This window comes from Mustela nigripes, chromosome 5, assembly GCF_022355385.1.
Source record: "Mustela nigripes isolate SB6536 chromosome 5, MUSNIG.SB6536, whole genome shotgun sequence".
NCBI classification, from domain to species: domain Eukaryota; kingdom Metazoa; phylum Chordata; class Mammalia; order Carnivora; family Mustelidae; genus Mustela; species Mustela nigripes.
Genome location: NC_081561.1, coordinates 43,155,098 through 43,174,829, shown reverse-complemented (window position 1 = coordinate 43,174,829; position 19,732 = coordinate 43,155,098). Strand labels below are relative to the sequence as shown.

At 35.8% G+C, this 19,732-nt stretch overlaps 1 protein-coding gene and 1 pseudogene across 1 annotated transcript in view; one reads left to right on the top strand and one right to left on the bottom strand.

Moving 5' to 3' along the window:
• EYS (eyes shut homolog) overlaps window positions 1-19,732 on the bottom strand; it is a 1,640,601-nt gene that overhangs the window by 1,013,663 nt on the left and 607,206 nt on the right. Inside the window, 2 exon segments of the mRNA XM_059401541.1 lie at window positions 13,717-13,795; window positions 14,718-14,889. Coding sequence (XP_059257524.1) covers window positions 13,717-13,795; window positions 14,718-14,889 — 251 coding nt within the window.
• LOC132017230 (small ribosomal subunit protein uS8-like) lies at window positions 9,825-10,208 on the top strand (annotated as a pseudogene).

Below are 19,732 nucleotides of genomic sequence, written 5' to 3'. Positions count from 1 at the left end.
AATGGCAGCCTTGCCAGATAAAGAATTCTTGGCTCCATGTTCTTCTTATTAGTGCTCTGAATATGTCTTGTCAGCCAAATCTGGCTTTTCAGGTCTCTGTGGACAGGTCTGACATTATTCTGATATTCTTCCCTCTGTACATAAGGAATCTCTTCCCCTTCTTGCCCTAAAAATGGTTTCCTTGGTTCTATGATTCACGAGTTTCACTACCACATGCCGGGGGTTTGGTCTATCCTCACTGATCTTGGGGAGTGTCCTCTCTGCCTCTAGGATATGATTGCTTGTTTCATTTTCCATTTCATACTGGGAGCTTAGGGAAATTTTCAATTAGGATTTTGTCAAATATATCTTCTAGTCCTCTCTCTATCTGAACCCCCTCAGGGATCCCAATAATTCTGACATTGGAACGTTTCATGGCATCATTTATTTCTCTAATTCTGTTTTCATGGATTCTAAGCTGTTTGTTCCAGACCTCCTCCTGATCCTTCTCTTCTATCATTTTGTTTTCTAGATTGCTAATTCAATCTCCTGCCTCATTTACCCTGTCAGAATATCTGAATTAGATTGGATCTCATTGATAGCATTTTTAAGTTCTGCCAGATTTTCTCTCACTTTTGCCCTTAGAGAATCTATGTTGCCATTGATAGTTTTCTCCAACCTGACTATTGTCTTCATAACTACTACCCTGAAGTCTATTTCTGATATCTTGCTTAGATCCCTATGCAGTAGATCTGCTGAAGAGGTCGTTGTCTCTGGTCTTTTCTTTGTTGGGAATCCCTCCTCCTTATCACTTTGTTGAGTTGTGGTTGAGGGGATGTATAGGTGAAAATATCAACCACTATCCAGGCAAGGTGCATCCTGGGAAGTGTGGGCACAAATGGAAGTCACCATCAAAAAGAAAGAAGAAAAAAACAAACAAAAACAGCCAAAATGAGCCCTGAAAGTAAGATTTATAAAGTACAAAACAAAAACAAACAAAAACACCAAGAAAAGAGAAAAAAAAGTCAAAATGAGCACACAGAATAAGATTTATAAAGTATAAAAACAAAAACAAACAGAAAGACCGACAGAAGAAAAAGGAAAAAAAAAACAAAAAACATAAAACCACAAAATAAAAAAGGGGGGGTGATGGGAAGGTGGTTATAATCCCTTGATGTGAGTGAGGAAGGGTATTTCAGTTCTTCCTGGGTGTATATATTGTTGTTTTTATTAGAGGGCTCAACTTTCCAGAGATACAGGGAAATTAAAACTGGTCTATATATAAAGGTAGTATTGAATAGGGAAAAAGAACTACATTGAAGCTTATATCTATATATATGTAAACAAAAGTAAAAGAGAAAAAGCTATATGTATGAAAAAGTTCAAGTTGAAAAGTTACTATGGAATATATTGTATTAAACTTCTAGTTGAAATGGTAAGTAGGTAAAAAAAAAAAAGAGAATCATGAGAAAGAATTTTTTAAAAAGAGGGAAAGAAAAAAGTATCTAAGAAATATAAAGGCTATGAGGCAATACTGGGAGCTTAATATACTGTTTTCTCCTGGTCAACACCAGGAAACCCTGGTTCCTGTAATACCCCAACGGTTTTACAGTTTTATGGGGTCCTTATGGTTGTTTTCCTCTTGTTCTTTTGGATTGTCTTCTGGGGGAGAGGCTTGCATTGTTTTTCAGTCAGTCCTGCTTGGGTGGAGTTGCCCTGTGGGCTATCAAGGGGGCTGGGCTTCATGGAAACCAGTTTTTTAGGTTTTTGTTCTCTGGAGGTTTTTGTTCTCTGGCAACTTTCATGCCTTTTTGGAGGGTCAGACCAAAGTAAACTGTCACATCCAGACCTCCACCTCAGAGAGAAGCTGCACTCTGCTCTTCTTTGAATGGTCCAGAACACAAAGATGCCCTCCTCTGCAAACTCCGTTGAACACCAGAACCTCCCACGGGGCATTCACGGCACCCCCCAGCCACTCTCTCAGTGGTTGTCTGAGGCCCCCGCTTGTCTCTGTACCCCTGTGCCACCAAAACCATGAGGGATACTGGTCTGGGAGAGCCTGGTCCCAGTTGCTGCTGACATTCCAGGATCACTGACTGAAGTCCATGCCAGGTCCTCTCAGTCCTGTTGGAGGCAGCAGCTGTGGTAGCAGCTGCTGCTACCAGCCCCAGGAACTGCTGATTTGAGCCCACCCTGGGTGCCCTTAGCCCCCCGCAGCAGTGGAGGTAGTGGAGGTGGCTGTGTTGGCTGTGGCAGCCCAGTCCCAGGGACTGCTGACTCAAGCCCATGCCAGGTCCTCTCAGGTGCAGTTAGGTTGTAGCTGCATGGGACCATGGGCTTAGGTCCACACCTGTAGCACCCGGTCTCAGCTATTGTCCATTAAGTCCCTTTGTTCTGTTTGAGTGCTTTTATCAGTCTCTTCCATCTCGCAGTCACCGGTCTCCAAGCTATTGCTGGTCCCCAAGCACAGGGCACTTTTGCACTGGGGCATTACTTTCCAATGGCTTGCTTCTGGTGGCTCCCTCCTCCTTCTGTTTATCCTCTGATATCTGTCCATACACTCCCAACTCCTTTGTACCTCTGCACTGATCATCCTCTGCCCCCAAAGAAATCCAGAAGTGTAGAATCTTGTATCTCAGTCTGATTTCATGTGTGTTCAGAGTTCTCTGGTAGATATCTGGCTCAATTCAGGGGAGCACTTGAAATAGGGTCCCCTACTCCTCTGCCATCTTGCCTAGATGCCACAGTTTCTTTACCCAACCATTGGGTGATGAACAGAGATTGTTTCTGTACCTTGGCTATTGTTAATAATGTTGCAGTAAACATGGAACTACAGATATGGCTTCAAGGTAATGGTTTAATTTCCTTTGACTATTTAATCAGAAGTGTGATTACTGGATTGTTTGGTAGTTATTTTAATTTTTTGAGGAAGCTCCATAGTGTTTTCCGTAGTGATTACCAATTTACATTGCCCCCATGACTGTACATTTGGGTTTCCTTTTTTCCACATCCTTGCCAACATCTGTTATTCTCTTGTGCTTCTGCTAACAGACATCCTAACAGGCATGGGACAAATATCTCGCTGTGGTTTTGATTTACATTTTCCTGATGATTAGTTATGTTCATCACCGAATATTTATTGGTCATTTGTATAGCTTCACTGTAAAAATGTCTATTCAAGCCTTCTGCCCATTTTTTAAATTGAGTTTGGGGTTTTTGTTTGTTTTGCTATTAAGTTGCATGAGTTCCTTATATATTTTGGATATTAATATCTTATTAGATATGTGATTTGTGAATATTTTCTCCCATCCCCTAGGTAGCTTTTCATTTTGCTAATGGTTTCCTTTGCTATTCAGAAGCCTTTTAAGTTTTATGTAGGTCTTTTTATTTTTTGCTTTCTTTGCTTTTGCCTTTGGTGTCAAACCCAAAAAATGATTGCTAAGATTAAATACCAAGGAGCTTACCAGCTATGTCTTCTTCTAGTTTTAAGGTTTCAGGTCTTACATTCAAGTCTCTAATCCATTTTGAGCTGGTTTCATGATGATGTAAGAAAGAAGTCTAGAGTCATTATTTTGCATGTGGCTATCAGTTTTTCCAACATCATTTATTGAAGATACTGTCCTTTCCTCAATCCTTTGTCATAAATTAATACCCTATTTGCATAGATTTATGGGCTCTTTATTATGTTCCATTATTCCATATTTCTGTTTTTATGCCAAACCAAACTCTTTGATTACTACAGCTTTAAATATAGATTAAAATCAGAAAGTGTAATACCTCCAGTTCCATTTTCCTTTCTCAAGACTGCTTTGGCTGTTTGGAGTCCTTTGTGATTACATATAAATATTAAGATTTTTCTTTTAGTTCTATGGAAAATACCTTTGGAATTTTGATAAGGGTGGTATTAAATATAATTGTATATAAATTGTATATAAATTTATATAAATATATTCATATCTACATTTATATTTAATTATGTATTATATATAAATATAAAAATTTATATAAACATAAATTGGATATAAATCCCTTTAGGAAGTATGGACATTTAAATAATATTAATTCTTCCATCCAAGAATAAGAAATATCTTTTGTTTCTTTCTTTCCATTTTTTTGGTAACTTCTTTAATCATCTTTTATCAATATTTTATAGTGTTAAGTATACAGATCTTTCACCTCCTACTTGGTCAAGGTTATTCCTAAATATTTTATTCTTTTTGGTGTTATAAATGGGATTTTTTTCTTAATTTCTCTATTAGTTCATTGCTGGTGTATAGAAATGCAGCTGTTTTTTTTGTACTAGCATGTCTCTGCTAACAACTTAACTTTGAATATATATATAAAAGCTCTAGATTTATATATTCTTAAAATTTGGGATGCTAGGTGTGGGGTCCAAACCCACCATTTCTCAGGGAGAAGCTAGAAGTTAGGGATTTCTTCCTGAATGTATAGCACTTTGCAAGAGTGGGATTTATGGTGAGAGTCTGTCTCAAACTTTCTGACCTATTCCATTGTGAGAATTTTCTCAGTTGCACAATGTATAGTAGTTTCTGGATTTCTCCCAAGGGAAACTGCTGCATGCATTGTTTTGCGCACTCAGCACATCCACAGCAAGAGGGAAAGTCAGGTGCCTCATATGTTACCATTTTGGTCCACAGTTTTATTGTGTGTCTGATCAGAATCTTAATTAGCCACTTTTCCCAACTATCCAAATTTGTGTCTAGTATTTCTTCATCCTATAGTCCCAGAAATACAGGGAATTTGTGGAGTCAAAGGAACTTAGATAATATCTGTATTACTTTTGAAGCATTTGAGTATTTTTATACTTGTCTACTACTTTTACCCACTTATTAAATAAATGGTATTTTGGTATTTTATTTATTGTTGGTGCATTTATGTGTAAAATGGCAATAATTTCATCCACTTCATACAGGTTCCCATGAGAATTAAATAAAATAAATATAAAGTAATTAGCCCTGTTCCTGGGACCTAAAAGCTGCTCAGTAAATGTTATCTTGTTTCCCTTTATACTATGATGGACAAGGGCCTTGCCAGCCTCTATCTCAGCCATTCAACTAGAACAGAAAATGAGTTTTTTAGTATATTTAGTGTCTACCATATCATGCCATATGCTCTTAAGTTTATATTTTATTTTTTAAAGATTTGTATTTATTTATTTGACAGACAGAGATTACAAGTAGGCAGAGAGACAGGCGGGGGTGGGGGGGAGCAGACTCCCTGCTGAGCAGAGAGCCCAATGCAGGGCTCAATCCCAGGACTCTGGGATCATTTTTTTTTTTTTTTAAGATTTTATTTATTTATTTGGCAGACAGAGATCAGAAGTAGGCAGAGAGGCAGGCAGAGAGAGAGGAGGAAGCAGGCTCCCTGGTGAGCAGAGAGCCTGATGTGGGGCTTGATCCCTAGACACCGGGATCATGACCTGAGCTAAAGGCAGAGGCTTTAACCCACTGAGCCACCCAGGCATCCCAAGGACTCTGGGATCATTACCTGAGCTGAAGGCAGAGGCTTTAACCCACTGAGCCACCCAGGTACCCCAAATTTTTATTTTAGATATTACATATGTGCTTATATTCTGGAAAACACAAAGCATGGTGCTTTAAACAAGGTATGACATCATTTTTCAAGGTAATGTTAAGGTTTGCAACATATAATTATGAGAAATAATTTATGGAATTTTATGACATCACTAGTAAACCATTTTTGTATACTCTTAACATGTTGTCTACACAATATTTGTTAATGGATATACAAAAATATGAATCATTTGCACTCTGGATTCTAAGTTACTAAATCTTCAAGGATAATTACATATATAATCATGAGATTTATTTTTACATTTTAATCTATAAAGTGATATTTTTAAAGCTATGGATGATTGACATTTATGCTTATAAACAGTGACTTTTAAGAAATTTTAACATAACAATAAAAACTCACGCTGAAAAGGCTAATGTGAAGCCACTGCATTCATATCATTTATCACAGGAAAAATTAAGGATTTGTCAAAATCACCAGAGAGTTTAATTAATATCCTTTTCAATAAGAAATGGATTGTACCCTTGACTATAAAACTAAAGTCATGCTATGCTTCGAACCCAGATGGTGATCTTTTACACTCACCCAAGTGATACAGTTAAACGTATGTTTTTATAAATGAATGCCATTTGGATATTTGTTCTACCTTTGCTGAAATTGTAAACTCCTTAAGGATAACCAAGGGCACTGAGTAGACTTAGTGCAGGTACTGCAGTTATTTTCGTGGAATGTAAATGCAGAATTCCATAGGGAATGACATGGAAACAACATGTTTTCCTCTTAGGCCTACACCTGGGTATACATAGAATGATTTATTAGAAAGCATTACATAAACTAATTGAATTATATCTCCCATGGGAAGAAAGGGATCATTTTTAGACTGCCAAAAGTTCTGTCTCTAGGGTTTACAAGAATCTTTTACTAAATTAATTAGCAGGCTAAATGGAAAATACAAAAGCAATTTCTTTTTAGAAAAAAATCAAATATTCATTTAAAATTCTTGGTCTTTCCTGGTGCAAAACATAAGGCTGATACCTTTCCTTCTGTTCATCATTTATATTACTTTGCTATACCCTATTTAAATATAATAAAGTGATTTCCAAGTAGAATTTACTCATTTAACTTCAGAAAATGAGAATAAAAGGCTGGGTGTTTAGAGAAAGAGAAAGAAGCTAGGAGTATGTTGCAGACCAAGGGAATCTAGACAATTAACATATACCCCAGTTCTATGTCCATTCATCTTGCATTAAAAATGCCATGGCAGGAAATCTATAGAAGAGTAAAAGTAAGACAGCAGGGATGTATTCATTGTTCATTGTTTAGTTAGAGCAAAAGGACAGGTTGGCTAGTCAATGTGTCAATTATCTCTGATAGTTGTGCTCCATCTGAGTTGTGTAGTTTCGATGCAGAAGTTGCTCTATGATCTCTGAACTTCCCAGAAGAATAGAAAATTATTACTTGAGATCCTCCTTATCATAGCATTTCTGTCATGGAATCATGTGTTTTCTTTCTCATACCACTGTTTTCTAAAGTACTGGGGTACTTTCTTCAAATAAGATCTTGGAGAAACAGAATATGTTAAACAGATAATCATGAAACTGTTCTATCTGAAGGTGGAAGCAGAACATGGTACCCATTACAGCCTTACCTTACCCAATGCAAAGACTTATTAAACTTCACAGAATTTCTCCAATTTTGTGTAGCTCTGAATAAAAACTTCTAATGTGGTTTATTGTTCCTAAGCCTTGAATTGCCTATGGATACTCTGGGCACCTTGTTAAACTGCAGATTTAAATTCAAAAGGTTTGATGTGAGGCCTGATTTTATCTATTTCTAACAAACCCTCAGGTGATCCTGATGCTGACAGTCCACATACCAAACACTGAGTAGCAAAAATCCAGTCCAACAATGTTATTTTACTAAAACAAAACAAAATAAAACAAAACAAAACAAAAACAAAAACCAAGCCCAAGGATGTTACTGACTTCACCAATATCTTATAGCAAGATGATACCAGAATAAAACCACATAGACACAAAATGCCCTGAATTCCACCTTGGGGCTCATTTACCACCATGTCTTGATTTCTCTTTCAAAGGAGTCTCTTGGCTGTGGAATAAGATAATGTATATGGTAAAGCCTAAATATCTCAATTTTACTTCCAATATTTTAATTTTCTGTTTTCTTTCTTTATTACATGGTTAAACATGGACTAAAATAGTTTCTAGGAAGAAGATTTTATTTGATACTCAATTTAATCTGCTTTATGATGTTTTGATATAGAGAAAATGCATTTGTTTAATTTGCTATTTCAACAAATCAAACAAGATTATGAAATGCCCAAGTTGGGATTTCTGTAGTAAATATTATTATTTCTCTATTAAAAATGTGTCTGACATACTTCCAGGAAAGAAAGCTACTGAAATACCAGAAAACAAAACCACTGTCTTAGAAATAGCCTGAAATGCACAAATGAATCAAATATAAGAAGGAAAAGTACATCAGAGTTTAAATTAAACACTGTGCTAAATTCATGAAATGAATGCCTGATGCCTCATTTGGTTAAGCATCTCTCTTGATTTCTGCTCAGGTCAGGATCTCAGGTCCTGAGATGGAACCCCATTTGGGCTTTGTGCTTAGCGGGGAGTCTGCTTCTCTCCTGATTCTCCCCCTGCTCTCTCTCTCTCTCTCTCTTAAGTAAATAAATAAATAAACCTTTAAAAAACAAGCAAGAGAAAGAAAACAAGTTTGCTTGTGGTTTCTCCCCTCAAATCCCAACATAAACTTTGCTCTCTTACTTGCCAAGAACATCAGATTTATCACTCTGCCTCATACTGACTTGAGTGTTCTTTTGCCTCAGTACTGCACATGGTTCTCCACTGCTCTTTAACCTAGAAAGACAGACTCAGGGCACCTGGGTGGCTCAGTCAGTTAAACATCTGCTTTCGGCTCAGGTCATGATCTTGGGGTCCTGGGACAGAGACACATGTCAGCCTTCCTGCTCAGTGTGGAGTCTGCGTCTCCCTCTACCCTCTCCCACCCCCAGCTCGTGCTCTCTCACTCTCAAATAAATAAATAAATAAAATCTTAGGAAAAAAAAAAGACATTGATCTATGAATGCCCTTCAGAGACTATTATTAGGGCATTACAAAACAGAGGAAGTTACGATAAATTGGTCAGCTAAGTAACAAACACATTTACATCTATATTGATATCTCCATTAGAACTGGTAAGCAGGAGGTATTTCTGAAAACTATTTTATTTCTGTTTTTCATAGATAAAAAATATTCAGTATTTGCAAAATGAATGACCAAAATTACATTTAGAGTGTACTTAATGTACTAGTGAAAAGAACAGTTAAAAAAAAACCCCAAAACTCTGTTGAACTGTAATTAATATAGATGACAGCATGGAATTTTAAAAAGCAGAAGAACAGAACAGATAATCCTAAACTGACCCATATATAGGAACTTAGTGCATGAAAAATAAGGCAACTGGAATCAATAAATGACAGACCCTTTGACAAAAATTCTTAGAAAATTTATTGCCCCTACTTTATATCAATCATAATAATATATTCACTGGATTAAAGTTCTAAAAGTGTTATTAATCTTAAAATTATAGATGAGAATATAAGAAAATAATTTAAATATTGCTGCATGAAAAGACTTTCTAAGGAGAGATGGAAGGGCCAGTGTCAGAAAGAAAAAAGTAAAGAAAAATACAAAAAATATGGTGTAAGAGAACAGTCCAGTTTCATTCTTCTGCATGTGGCTGTCTTTCCTGCTTTGTTGAAGATTAGTTGACCATAGAGTTGAACATCCATTTCTGGGCTCTTCATTCTGTTCCATTGGTCTATGTGTCTGTTTTTATGCCAGTACTATGCTGTCTTGGTGATCACAGCTTTATAATATAGCTTGAAGTCAGGCACTGTGATGGCGCAGGTTTGGTTTTCTTTTTAACACTCCCCTGGTGATGGGCATTAAGGAGAGCATGTGATCCAATCAGCATTGGGTGTTATACACAACTAATGAATCATTGAATGCTACATCAAAAACTAATGATGTATTATATGTTGCCTAATTGAACTTAATAAAAAAAATACAAAAAATACAAAAATCTCACAATTTATAAGTCTTATAAAGACCTGAGCTAAAATAAAGAGTCAGATTCTTAACTGATTGAGCCACTCAGGTGCCCCTAAGTGAGGTTCTTCAATACTTATCTGGAAAATGTAGTATTAAAAGGAATGCATTAGGTTCTTTCTACAGTTTTTTTGTGCCATCGTAATGGTGCACATGAATGTCCTGGCAGATGCTCTCAAAAGCATTAATGATCTGAAAAGAGAGACAAACTCTAGGTTCTTAATAGGCCATACTCCAAAGTCATCGTCTGGTTTCTAACTAAAACGATGAAGCATGATTACTTTAGTGAATTTGAAATCACTAATAAGCAAAGAGCTTGGAAATTGTTGTGAACCTCATGGAAAGGTTAAACAAGTGTGGAATGATCCACTTCAGATTTGAGGTACAACTCAAAGATCTAAAAACATGGAAAAATAATCTGCTTCTGTCCCATCAGTTTGGTTTCACTGTACTCAACAGCAGCTGGTATCAAAGACCATGAAGAAGCAAAATGAAAATACAGGAGGGAAAATCCAATTCTTTTTCTAGGTATGTAATACATACATGCAAATAAAATGCCCTAATGCACATAAATAAGTAAAAGGAATGAGTCAAGACTCTTTGTATTACAATGTAATGGTTCCTAAGATACACTAAGTGAAACAAATAGTCATTTAATAAGGAGGGTAATGAGTCCATTTTTATGTTAAAATAAAATAAAAATTTAAAAATTAATAAATTAATTAATAAAATAAAATAAAATAAAATAAAAATAGTAATGTGGCAGGATACAAAAATCAATATACAGAAATGAGTTGTTTTCTTATACACTAACAATGAGAATATAGAAAGGGAAATTAGAGAATCGATTCTAGTAATTACAGCACTAAGAACCACAAGATACCTGGGAATAAACCTAACCAAAGAGGTAAAGGATCTGTACTCGAGGAACTACAAAACACTCAAGAAAGAAATTGTAGAAGAAATAAAAAGATGGAAAAACATTCCAGGCTCATGGATTGGAAGAATAAACATTGTTAAAATGTCTATACTGCCTAGAGCCATCTATACTTTCAATGTCATATCAATCAAAATTCCACTGGCATTTTTCAAAGTGCTGGAACAAACAATCCTAAAATTTGTATGGAACCAGAAGAGACCCCGAATTGCTAAGGAAATGTTGAAAAAGAAAAACAAAACTGGGAGCAACACATTGCCTGATTTCAAACTTTATTACAAAGCTGTGATTACCAAGACAGCATGGCACTAGTACAAAAACAGACACATAGACCAGTGGAACAGAGTAGAGAGCCCAGATATGAACCCTCAACTCTATGGTCAAATAATCTTTGACAAAGCAGAAAATAATGTACAGTGAAGATGGTCTCTTCAATAAATGGTGCTGGGAAAATTGGACAGCTATGTATAGAAAAATGAAACTTGACTATTCCCTTACACCATACACAAAGATAAACTTGAAATGGATAGAAGACCTCATCATGAGGTAGAAATCTATCAAAATCCTAGAGAAGAACATAGGCAGTAACCTCTTCGACATTGGCCACAGCAACTTCCTTCAAGACACATCTCCAAAGGCAAGGGAAACAAAAGCAAAAATGACCTTTTGGGACTTCATCAAGATCAAAAGCTTCTGCACAGCAAAGGAAACAGTAAACAAAACAAAGAGGCAGTCCATGGAGTGGGAGAAGATATTCGAAAATGACACTACAGACAAAGGGCTGATATCCAAGATCTATAAAGAACTCCTCAAACTCAACACACACAAAACAGATAATCATGTCAAAAAATGGGCAGAAGACATGAACAGACTTCTTCTCCAAAGAAGACTTACAAGTGTCTAACAGACACATGCAAAAATGTTCATCATCATTAGCCATCAGGGAAATTAAAATCAAAACCACTTTGAGATACCACCTTCCACTAGTTAGAATGGTCAAAATCAACAATACAGTAAACAAAAAGTGTTGGAGAGAAGGTGGAGAAAGGGAAACCCTCTTACACTGTTTGTGGGAATGCAAGTTGTTGCAGCCACTTTGGAAAACAGTATGGAGATTCCTTAAGAAATTAAAAATAGAGCAACTCTATGACCCTATGCAATTGCACTACTGGGTAATTACCCCAAAGATACAGATGTACAAACACAGATACAAAGATATGAATGTAGTGAAAAGAAGGACCATCTGTACCCCAATGTTCATAGCAGCAATGGCCACAGTTGCCAAACTCTAGAAAGAGCCAAAATGCTTTTCAACAGATGAATGGATAAAGAAGATATGGTCAATATATACAATGGGATATTATGCCTCCATCAAAAAGGATGAATACCCAACTTTTGCAACAACACGGATGGAACTGGAGGAGATTCTGCTGAGTGAAATACATCAAGCAGAGAGAGTCAATTATCATATGCTTTCACTTACTTGTGGAGCATAAGGAATAACATGGAGGACATTGAGAGAAGGAGAGGAGAAGTGAGTTGGGGGAAATTGGGAGGGGGAGATAAACCACAACAGACTGTGGACTCTGAGAAACAAATTGAGGGTTTTGGAGGTTAGGAAGGTGGGGGGTTGGGTGAGCCTAGAGGTGGGTATTAAATAGGGCATGTATTACATGGAGCACTGGGTGTAAAAAAGATAAAAAATAAAAGATTTAAGGAAGAAATCTAGAAGTACATAGATAGAATTTTAATAATTGTTCTCACAATATTGCATGTATGTGTGTATGAATATATACAACTTTCTATATAAAAGAAAATATTTATTTACATATATGTTTAATTCTGAAGAAGAATGCTATATTTATACTACCAGGAGATAGGGTTTTAGAGACTGCCACAGGCAATATGTATAACAGTGCAAACAAGATAGATGCCTTGTCCATTCTTACCAGGGAATTTATTAATTATGACACTTCCTTTTCTACATCAAATATGGCCTCACTCTCTAGAATCAAATCAATGTAACAGCAATAAATAATTAAGTTTAAAAAATAATGTGTCAGAAAATGTGTTAATTGTTTTACATGCGTTACCTAATTTAATCCTCACAACAACCAACAACCCATGAGTGGGGTGTTATGATGACTGCCCTCATTGAATAGCTAAAATATGATTTCAGAATACAAATAATTTATCCAAGAACACATAGAAAGTAAGTAGCAAGACAGTGGTTCAATCCTGTTTCTCCTTAATGCATTTAACCACCCCAGCATTCCTTCTGAAAGGACCATTTACTGAATACCCACCATGTCATATGTGCATTATCACACCAATGACTGTGTGATGTAGAAATTATTGTAGTTTTATTTTATGGCCAAGGGAGAAACAAAGGATTTAAATAAAATATCCATAGTATCACAATATTAGAGGCTCTTTTTAGTTACAATAATTTCTTCCTTTACCATGTGAGAGGAATGATTTGGAAGAATGTCCTATTATTCAGGAAGGCTCACAAGATTCTCATCTCCCAAATATGGTCTCAAACTTCAGGTAACTGACATTTCTCAACTAATTAGGCATCCCACATAAAATGCCATGTGTCAATCACATTGCAGACTCCTGAAGACTCAAAAAAGATCACGAAAGTATTTCAGGTGTTGGTGTTCTTTACATGTACCCACCTCTTGGCACGTATAGTCAGTATTTATGTTCTTGTGATATCTGAATCAATTTAATGTCCTCTCATCCCTACACTTCCACAGACACCTGTATGTCCTAAGACCAGAAAGGGGGAGGCAGATGGTAAAGTATAAGCCTTTTGATCCTTCTTTTGACAATAACTACTTCCAGGACTTAATTAAGGAGGGATCCAGGTTGCAGAAATTGTTGAAATTGTTGATAACAAGACACAGAGGAGGAAAAATGAAAAGAAGATATGATTTTAGTTCTGTTTGGAGTAGCTGAGAAATTCCAAAGAAGAAAGATGAGAGAGCAGTTAAATCATCCATAACTGCTGAAGAAATGACTCTGAAACCTATAACGAGTACTTTGGTTTTTCTTTTGAATTACTTCAAATTTAATAAAAATTATAAAACTTACATTAATCTTGATCTCACATCTTGAGCTAGTCCATTCTGCAACAAATGAACATTGATACTCGCTAACGAGATCTATACATCTGAAACACAGAATTACATTTTTAAATAAGTAAGACAGTAAAGCATAATTTCAAAGGAGTTTCACTATTTAAAGTTTTTCTTTTCCAGTTAAGGGAAAAAACATACATTCCCATGAGCAATAGAAGGCAGAGTCTGTTCCTGCTTCTTATCCTTCAAGGTGACTGGACTGAAAGAACAGATCAATTTTAATTTTTTCCATCTTCCCCATGGCAGTGTAAAGAAAGAAAAGTTCTAAAGATAAAAAGTATATCTAGAGTTTATGTTGGGAACTGAAGTCAGCTATGGCCAAATTGCACTGCCATGAGCTACCATCCTCATCCTCTCTCCCCTGCTTACAAAGTCAGTGGCAGAACTAGAAAAGAAAAATAATGCTGCAGAAAAAGGCTGGTGCATCTATGAACCATTCTTCTTTGCCACCTGCATCTCCTAGAAATATCCAGGGTCTAAATTTGCATGAACTAATATTCTATCCATGAGCAGGAGAGTTATTATATAATTCCATAAATAGAGTCAAAAAATACCTTACATGTACATGGGGATGAGAGAGCCAGGAACATTTTGAATTCTAAGTGTGTGGTATTATCCCTTCACAGAGCAAATAATAGAATGTCTCATCATCTTACCAGCTACTTCTATTACTGTGAGCAGTTACCTTTAAGTATATTAAAGTCCAATTAATCCACATTTATTGAAAATTACTTTATGCTAATGAGCAGAAATAAAAGAAGGGCAGAGATAATGTATCAGTACATGGCATTAAATGGAACAGGCAGCATCTGTCATCTTAACTGTACTTAGCTCTCGTTTTATGAAAGAGCATAATTAAAATTATCTTTATCAACTTTCCCTTGACATTAAGTCTTAAATATTGTGAGTTAAATTTACTTTCTGATTTAATAATAGAAAAACAAAAATAGTTACCTTCCATATAGACAAGGATTTGAGAGGCAATCATTTGCATTTTTTTCACAGCGTGTTCCAAAAAATCCACTCTTGCAGTCACAGGTATAATGATTGATGCCATCAATACAAGTTCCATCATGGAGACAGGGATCTGATAGACATTCATCTATATTTACTTCACAATCAATGCCTACAATAGAAGAGACAAGACAAAACACGAGACAATTTAAATGTAAAACTCCAAAGTTTATTCATTATGGTAAACACCAAAAAATCAAGGCTCCTTCCCCGTAAAGGTAACTTGACACATTGTAGCAAAAGAAAACACCTTTTCAAGGTTAAACATGTTTAGAGGTCTATAAACTCTCATACTACTAATTTAATGTAAATGAGAAAAACAAAGCACAACCTTAATCTACTTTAGAAATTTGTCTTTAGTGAGAGCAATTGTTAATTGAGAATGTTAGTGAAGTAATCAATTATATCAAGTTGGCACTGTAAACACTAATTCAAGATCTTTTTCAGTTTTTTAAAAAAAAATAATGATTTTTGACAGTCAAATATTTCTCACTTATAGGGGTTAAGAAAGAATTTGCATTTTTCTAACTTTGGTATTGGTGAGTCTATTAATGCGCTGACTGACACTTCTAAATGCAACCTAATTTTGGCAAAATACCTGGTGTCTTCAAAGGCTGTTTTAAATACTTATTAAGCACCGACCATGTACCTCTGTGCTCAACTAGGGGTACCAAACAGAAATGGGAAAAACAAAACAAAGCAAGAAAAGACAGTGACCCTGTTAATCCAGAAATGTGATGTCAGAGGTAATATTTATAGATAGAAAACATCTGGAAAACCACATAAACAAAGCTTAATGGGAAGCTAGATTGTATTTCAGGTTTTACATGTGAGAAATATTAGGAAGAAGTAGAGAGACATGGTAAAAATGGTTAGAATAATTCCTCTGTTACTGTGTCCATCTGTACTGAGCTTCTAGCTACCATCAACTGAGCACTTACTGGCACACCACACCTTGTGCTGAAGACTTTACATATATTATCTTAGTTAATGGTCATCTATCCTGGAGGTAGGTAATACTAAGTCTAACTCACTGGTAAATAAACAAAGATTTGGAGAGTTTAAATAATGTTTTCAAATCACACAGGCCATAAAAGTAGATTGGGATTCGAATCATGTGGACTATTCCACAGCTGCTATGATATGTGCATAAATTACTATGCTGAGTAATACAATAGATACTGTTAAAAACAAGAAAACAGACCCAAAATAGTCTCTTATGCAAGCCCCACGTCACCAAACCAAGACTTAATTACAGTTTCAGCTCTCCTAGAAATGGAATGTTAAACCAGTCAGTCAAGAAACTCCTGATCAGCACCAGTTAGGTAGTCTGCCTGATAGACCACTGCCAGCCCCAAAAGATTGCAATAACCAATCTGTTTTGTTTTTTTTTTTTAAAGATTTTATTTATTTATTTGAGGGAGAATGAGTGAGAGAGGGCATGAGAGAGGAGAAGGTCAGAGGGAGAAGCAGACTCCCCAAGGAGCTGGGAGCCCGATGCGGGACTCGATCCTGGAAGTCCGGGATCATGACCTGAGCCGAAGGCAGTTGCTCAACCAACTGAGCCACCCAGGTGCCCCCCAATCTGCTTTTTTTGTCTAGTGTATCTTCCTTGTCCCTGCTCCCTTCAGGCTATAAAAGTCATTTTGCACAGCTCCTTGGAGCTCCAGTCTATATGTTAGATTGGACGCTGCCTCATTTGACTCAATTTTTGTGCAGGCAAACTCTTGAAATTTTTAATATGCTTCAGTGTATCTTTTAACATAATGTTTAGTTGAGAATAAGGATAAGCTTATTAAATATTAAGCTATTACAATGCTTAAAACAGATAGTTATAAATAAGCTAGTTGGAAATAAAGAGAACATTATAAACAAGTTTATTACGATGAAGAAAATAATAATAATGATAATAATAATAACTGATACTTGAAGACCTTACTATGTGCCCGGTACTGTTGAGAACATATATAGATTAACTCATTTAAGCTTTACAGTAGTTTTCGGACATGGAAATTGCTCTTCCCATTTTATAGAATAAGAAAATAAAGCACGAGATCTCATGGCTAGTAAATGGCAGAGCACATGCTGTTAGCTACTATGTGATACCATCATACCACATCCTAATATGTAACAGTATGGCATCTGTCCTAATGATGGACCAAAATGAGTGCTTCAGGCATTTAAGAAATAGAAGTAATTGAGCCTATATCTGAGAAAGAGGATGAGGAAAGCTTTGATGGTCATCATGAAAAGGAACCCAAGAAAATTCAGATAAATAGTTTGAAAGAATTAGGTATCTCAGCATTTGTCTGCATACCAGCAAAAAAGCTGGGGAGGACAAGGCTATTGGCAGATAGGCAGCCATTTTACAAAGTGATATCGTAACTTAACTAATTTTCATATCATTTGTAGAACTATCTATTCAAATGGATGTTATTTAGAGCAATCACACTGGGAGTCTGTGATTTATTGCAAATGAGGCTTCAAATGTAAAGAATATTTTTGGAAATTCTCTTTGTAGACTGTCAGTTTTCAAGTCAAAATCCTATTATGTAATGATAACTTATTTATTTATTTTATTACCATAAATATTATTACCCAAATAGAACTTTAGATATTAATAATGCTATAAAAATAATATGTATAAATTGCTCAAATCCACAGCTGTTTTAAAAGGGCCATTAGAATTTAGGCTCAGAATATGGATTGAGCAATCATTAGTGCACATAAGACTATTAAGAATAAAAACATAAAAGGACCCCCTTTCCTAATCTCTGGCTCTGTGGCTCATGTTATACAGGTATATTTCTCATTCATACTCCATGACCAAGGTGAACACATAATTACTATCTTTTCTTGACAAAAATCACAACTATATTGTATCAAGTGACTGATTTGGGTGTTTCCAGAGGCATTATTATTCTAATTAATAAGATGAGTAAAAGTGTCTGTAGGACTATGTAGAATGCTGGCAGAATCAGTGATGAAAATTTCAGTTAAAAAGAGATGGTAAATTTGCCAGAAAAGTGTGGGACAAGGAGTAAAACGATAAAAGGCAATTGGACAGGATGTATCTAGTACCTTTAGAGACAGGAGACTTGACAGAAGATGCTATCCTCTATAGAGAAGGCAAGTATGTCTCAATTTTACTAGAGCAACATCATCAACATTACCTTAGGAGCTTTTTCTTTAAAGACTTATTTATTTATTTATTTATTTATTTGACTCAGAGAAAGAGAGCACAGGCAGGGGTAGTAGCAGGCAGAGGGTGTAGCAGGCTTCCCACAGAGTAGGGAGAACCTGATATGGGACTTGATCCTAGGACCCTGGGATCATTACTTGAGCTTAAGGTAGTCACTCAACCAGCTGAGCCACCCAGGCACTCTACTTTAGGAGCTTTTTATTCCCCTACTGTTCTAGCCATTAAGTAAACTGTAGTCATAATTTGACTGCCTAAGTAAACCTCTAGAGAGACTAAAAATGTAATGATCAACTGAACTGAATATTCTTGTCCCTGTAAACCTTTTTTTTTTTTTTCATTTTTAACACCATAATGCTTCAGCACCATATGAGCCATACCCTCTTTTTGCATTTTTACCTTTATCTTATTCTATCCTTATCCTTGACTACTCTGATGTAGTTACACTGAAGTTATTTTTCCTCAAAAACTGTTCCTCTTCCTAGCACTCTCTTTTCCTAGACTTCACACAATTCATTCCTCGGTTTCTTTAGGTGTCATTCTTTAGGTGTTTATGTCATTGAGAAAATGGCATTTTCTCAATGAGGCCTATTTAGCTACACTTTTTAAAACTGCATCCTCTTCTTCAATCACAATCACCATTATCCTAATTTTAAAGTTTTTCCCCCCGCAGCAAGTTTGGGCATGAATTTTGTTTGTCTAGTTCAATACTTCATTCCTTCAGATCATTGTGGTGTGTGTTTATGTGCATGTTTGTATGTTGCTTTATACATCATCTTTGTTTTGTTTTTCTTCAGAAGTCTCAGCCTCTTCCCAAGCAAGAACCAAACAGTTCTTGAGAATCTGGGCAAACTGTTTGTCCTTGCAATGGTGAGAATAGAATCTGGAATGAAGTGATCCCTCTGAGGTGTGTGCCTAAAAGCCATGTCTAATCTGTGGAGTCAAGGGGAATTATTTAATGGAATATCGATTTTTTCCCCCACCTCCAAACAGAGGAGCTTTCATGATTAGTTAAAAAGTAATAAAGGTGTGCAGACTGTTCAACTTTGGTTCAAAATGATCTCCCATACATAATTACCAGCCCCGAGAAAGAAGGAAATACGATTGTTTGTGACAACATGAACTTTGAGGGCATTAAGCTCAGATAAGTTAGAGAGAGAAAGACAAATACTGCATGGTACCACTTATACGTGAAATCTTAAAAAATTAAAAAAAAAAAAAAAGTCAAACCCAGACAGAGAAGAAAAGTGGTTGCCAGAGAGAGGCTGGATTGGAGGAAATAAGGAGAGGTTGTTGAAAGTGCACAAAAATTCAGCTATAAGATGATTAAGTTCCCAGGATCTAATGTATAATAACCTGGTGACTGTGGTGGATAACACTATGTTACATAATTTGAAATATGCTAAGAGGTAGAACTTAAATATTCTCTTAAAAGATAAAAATTCTGAGGTGTTAATTAACTAGATGGGAGGAATCCTGTTATAATGTACACATGCACCAAATTATCATGTTGTGCAAATTAAATATCTTATAAATTTGTCAATTATACCATAATAAACCTGAAAAAATAGAAATTATATATTCCACCATAAATGGAAAACCATTATCATGTTCTAGAAATTAAAAAAAAAAAAACAAAAAAATGCAACAAAACCATAATTACAACCCATGCAAACTTTAAATTACTCATCTGTAAATTCTGGATCAAGATATCTATGTTGTAGCATAATTGAGAGACTTACAGAGAGTATGCATT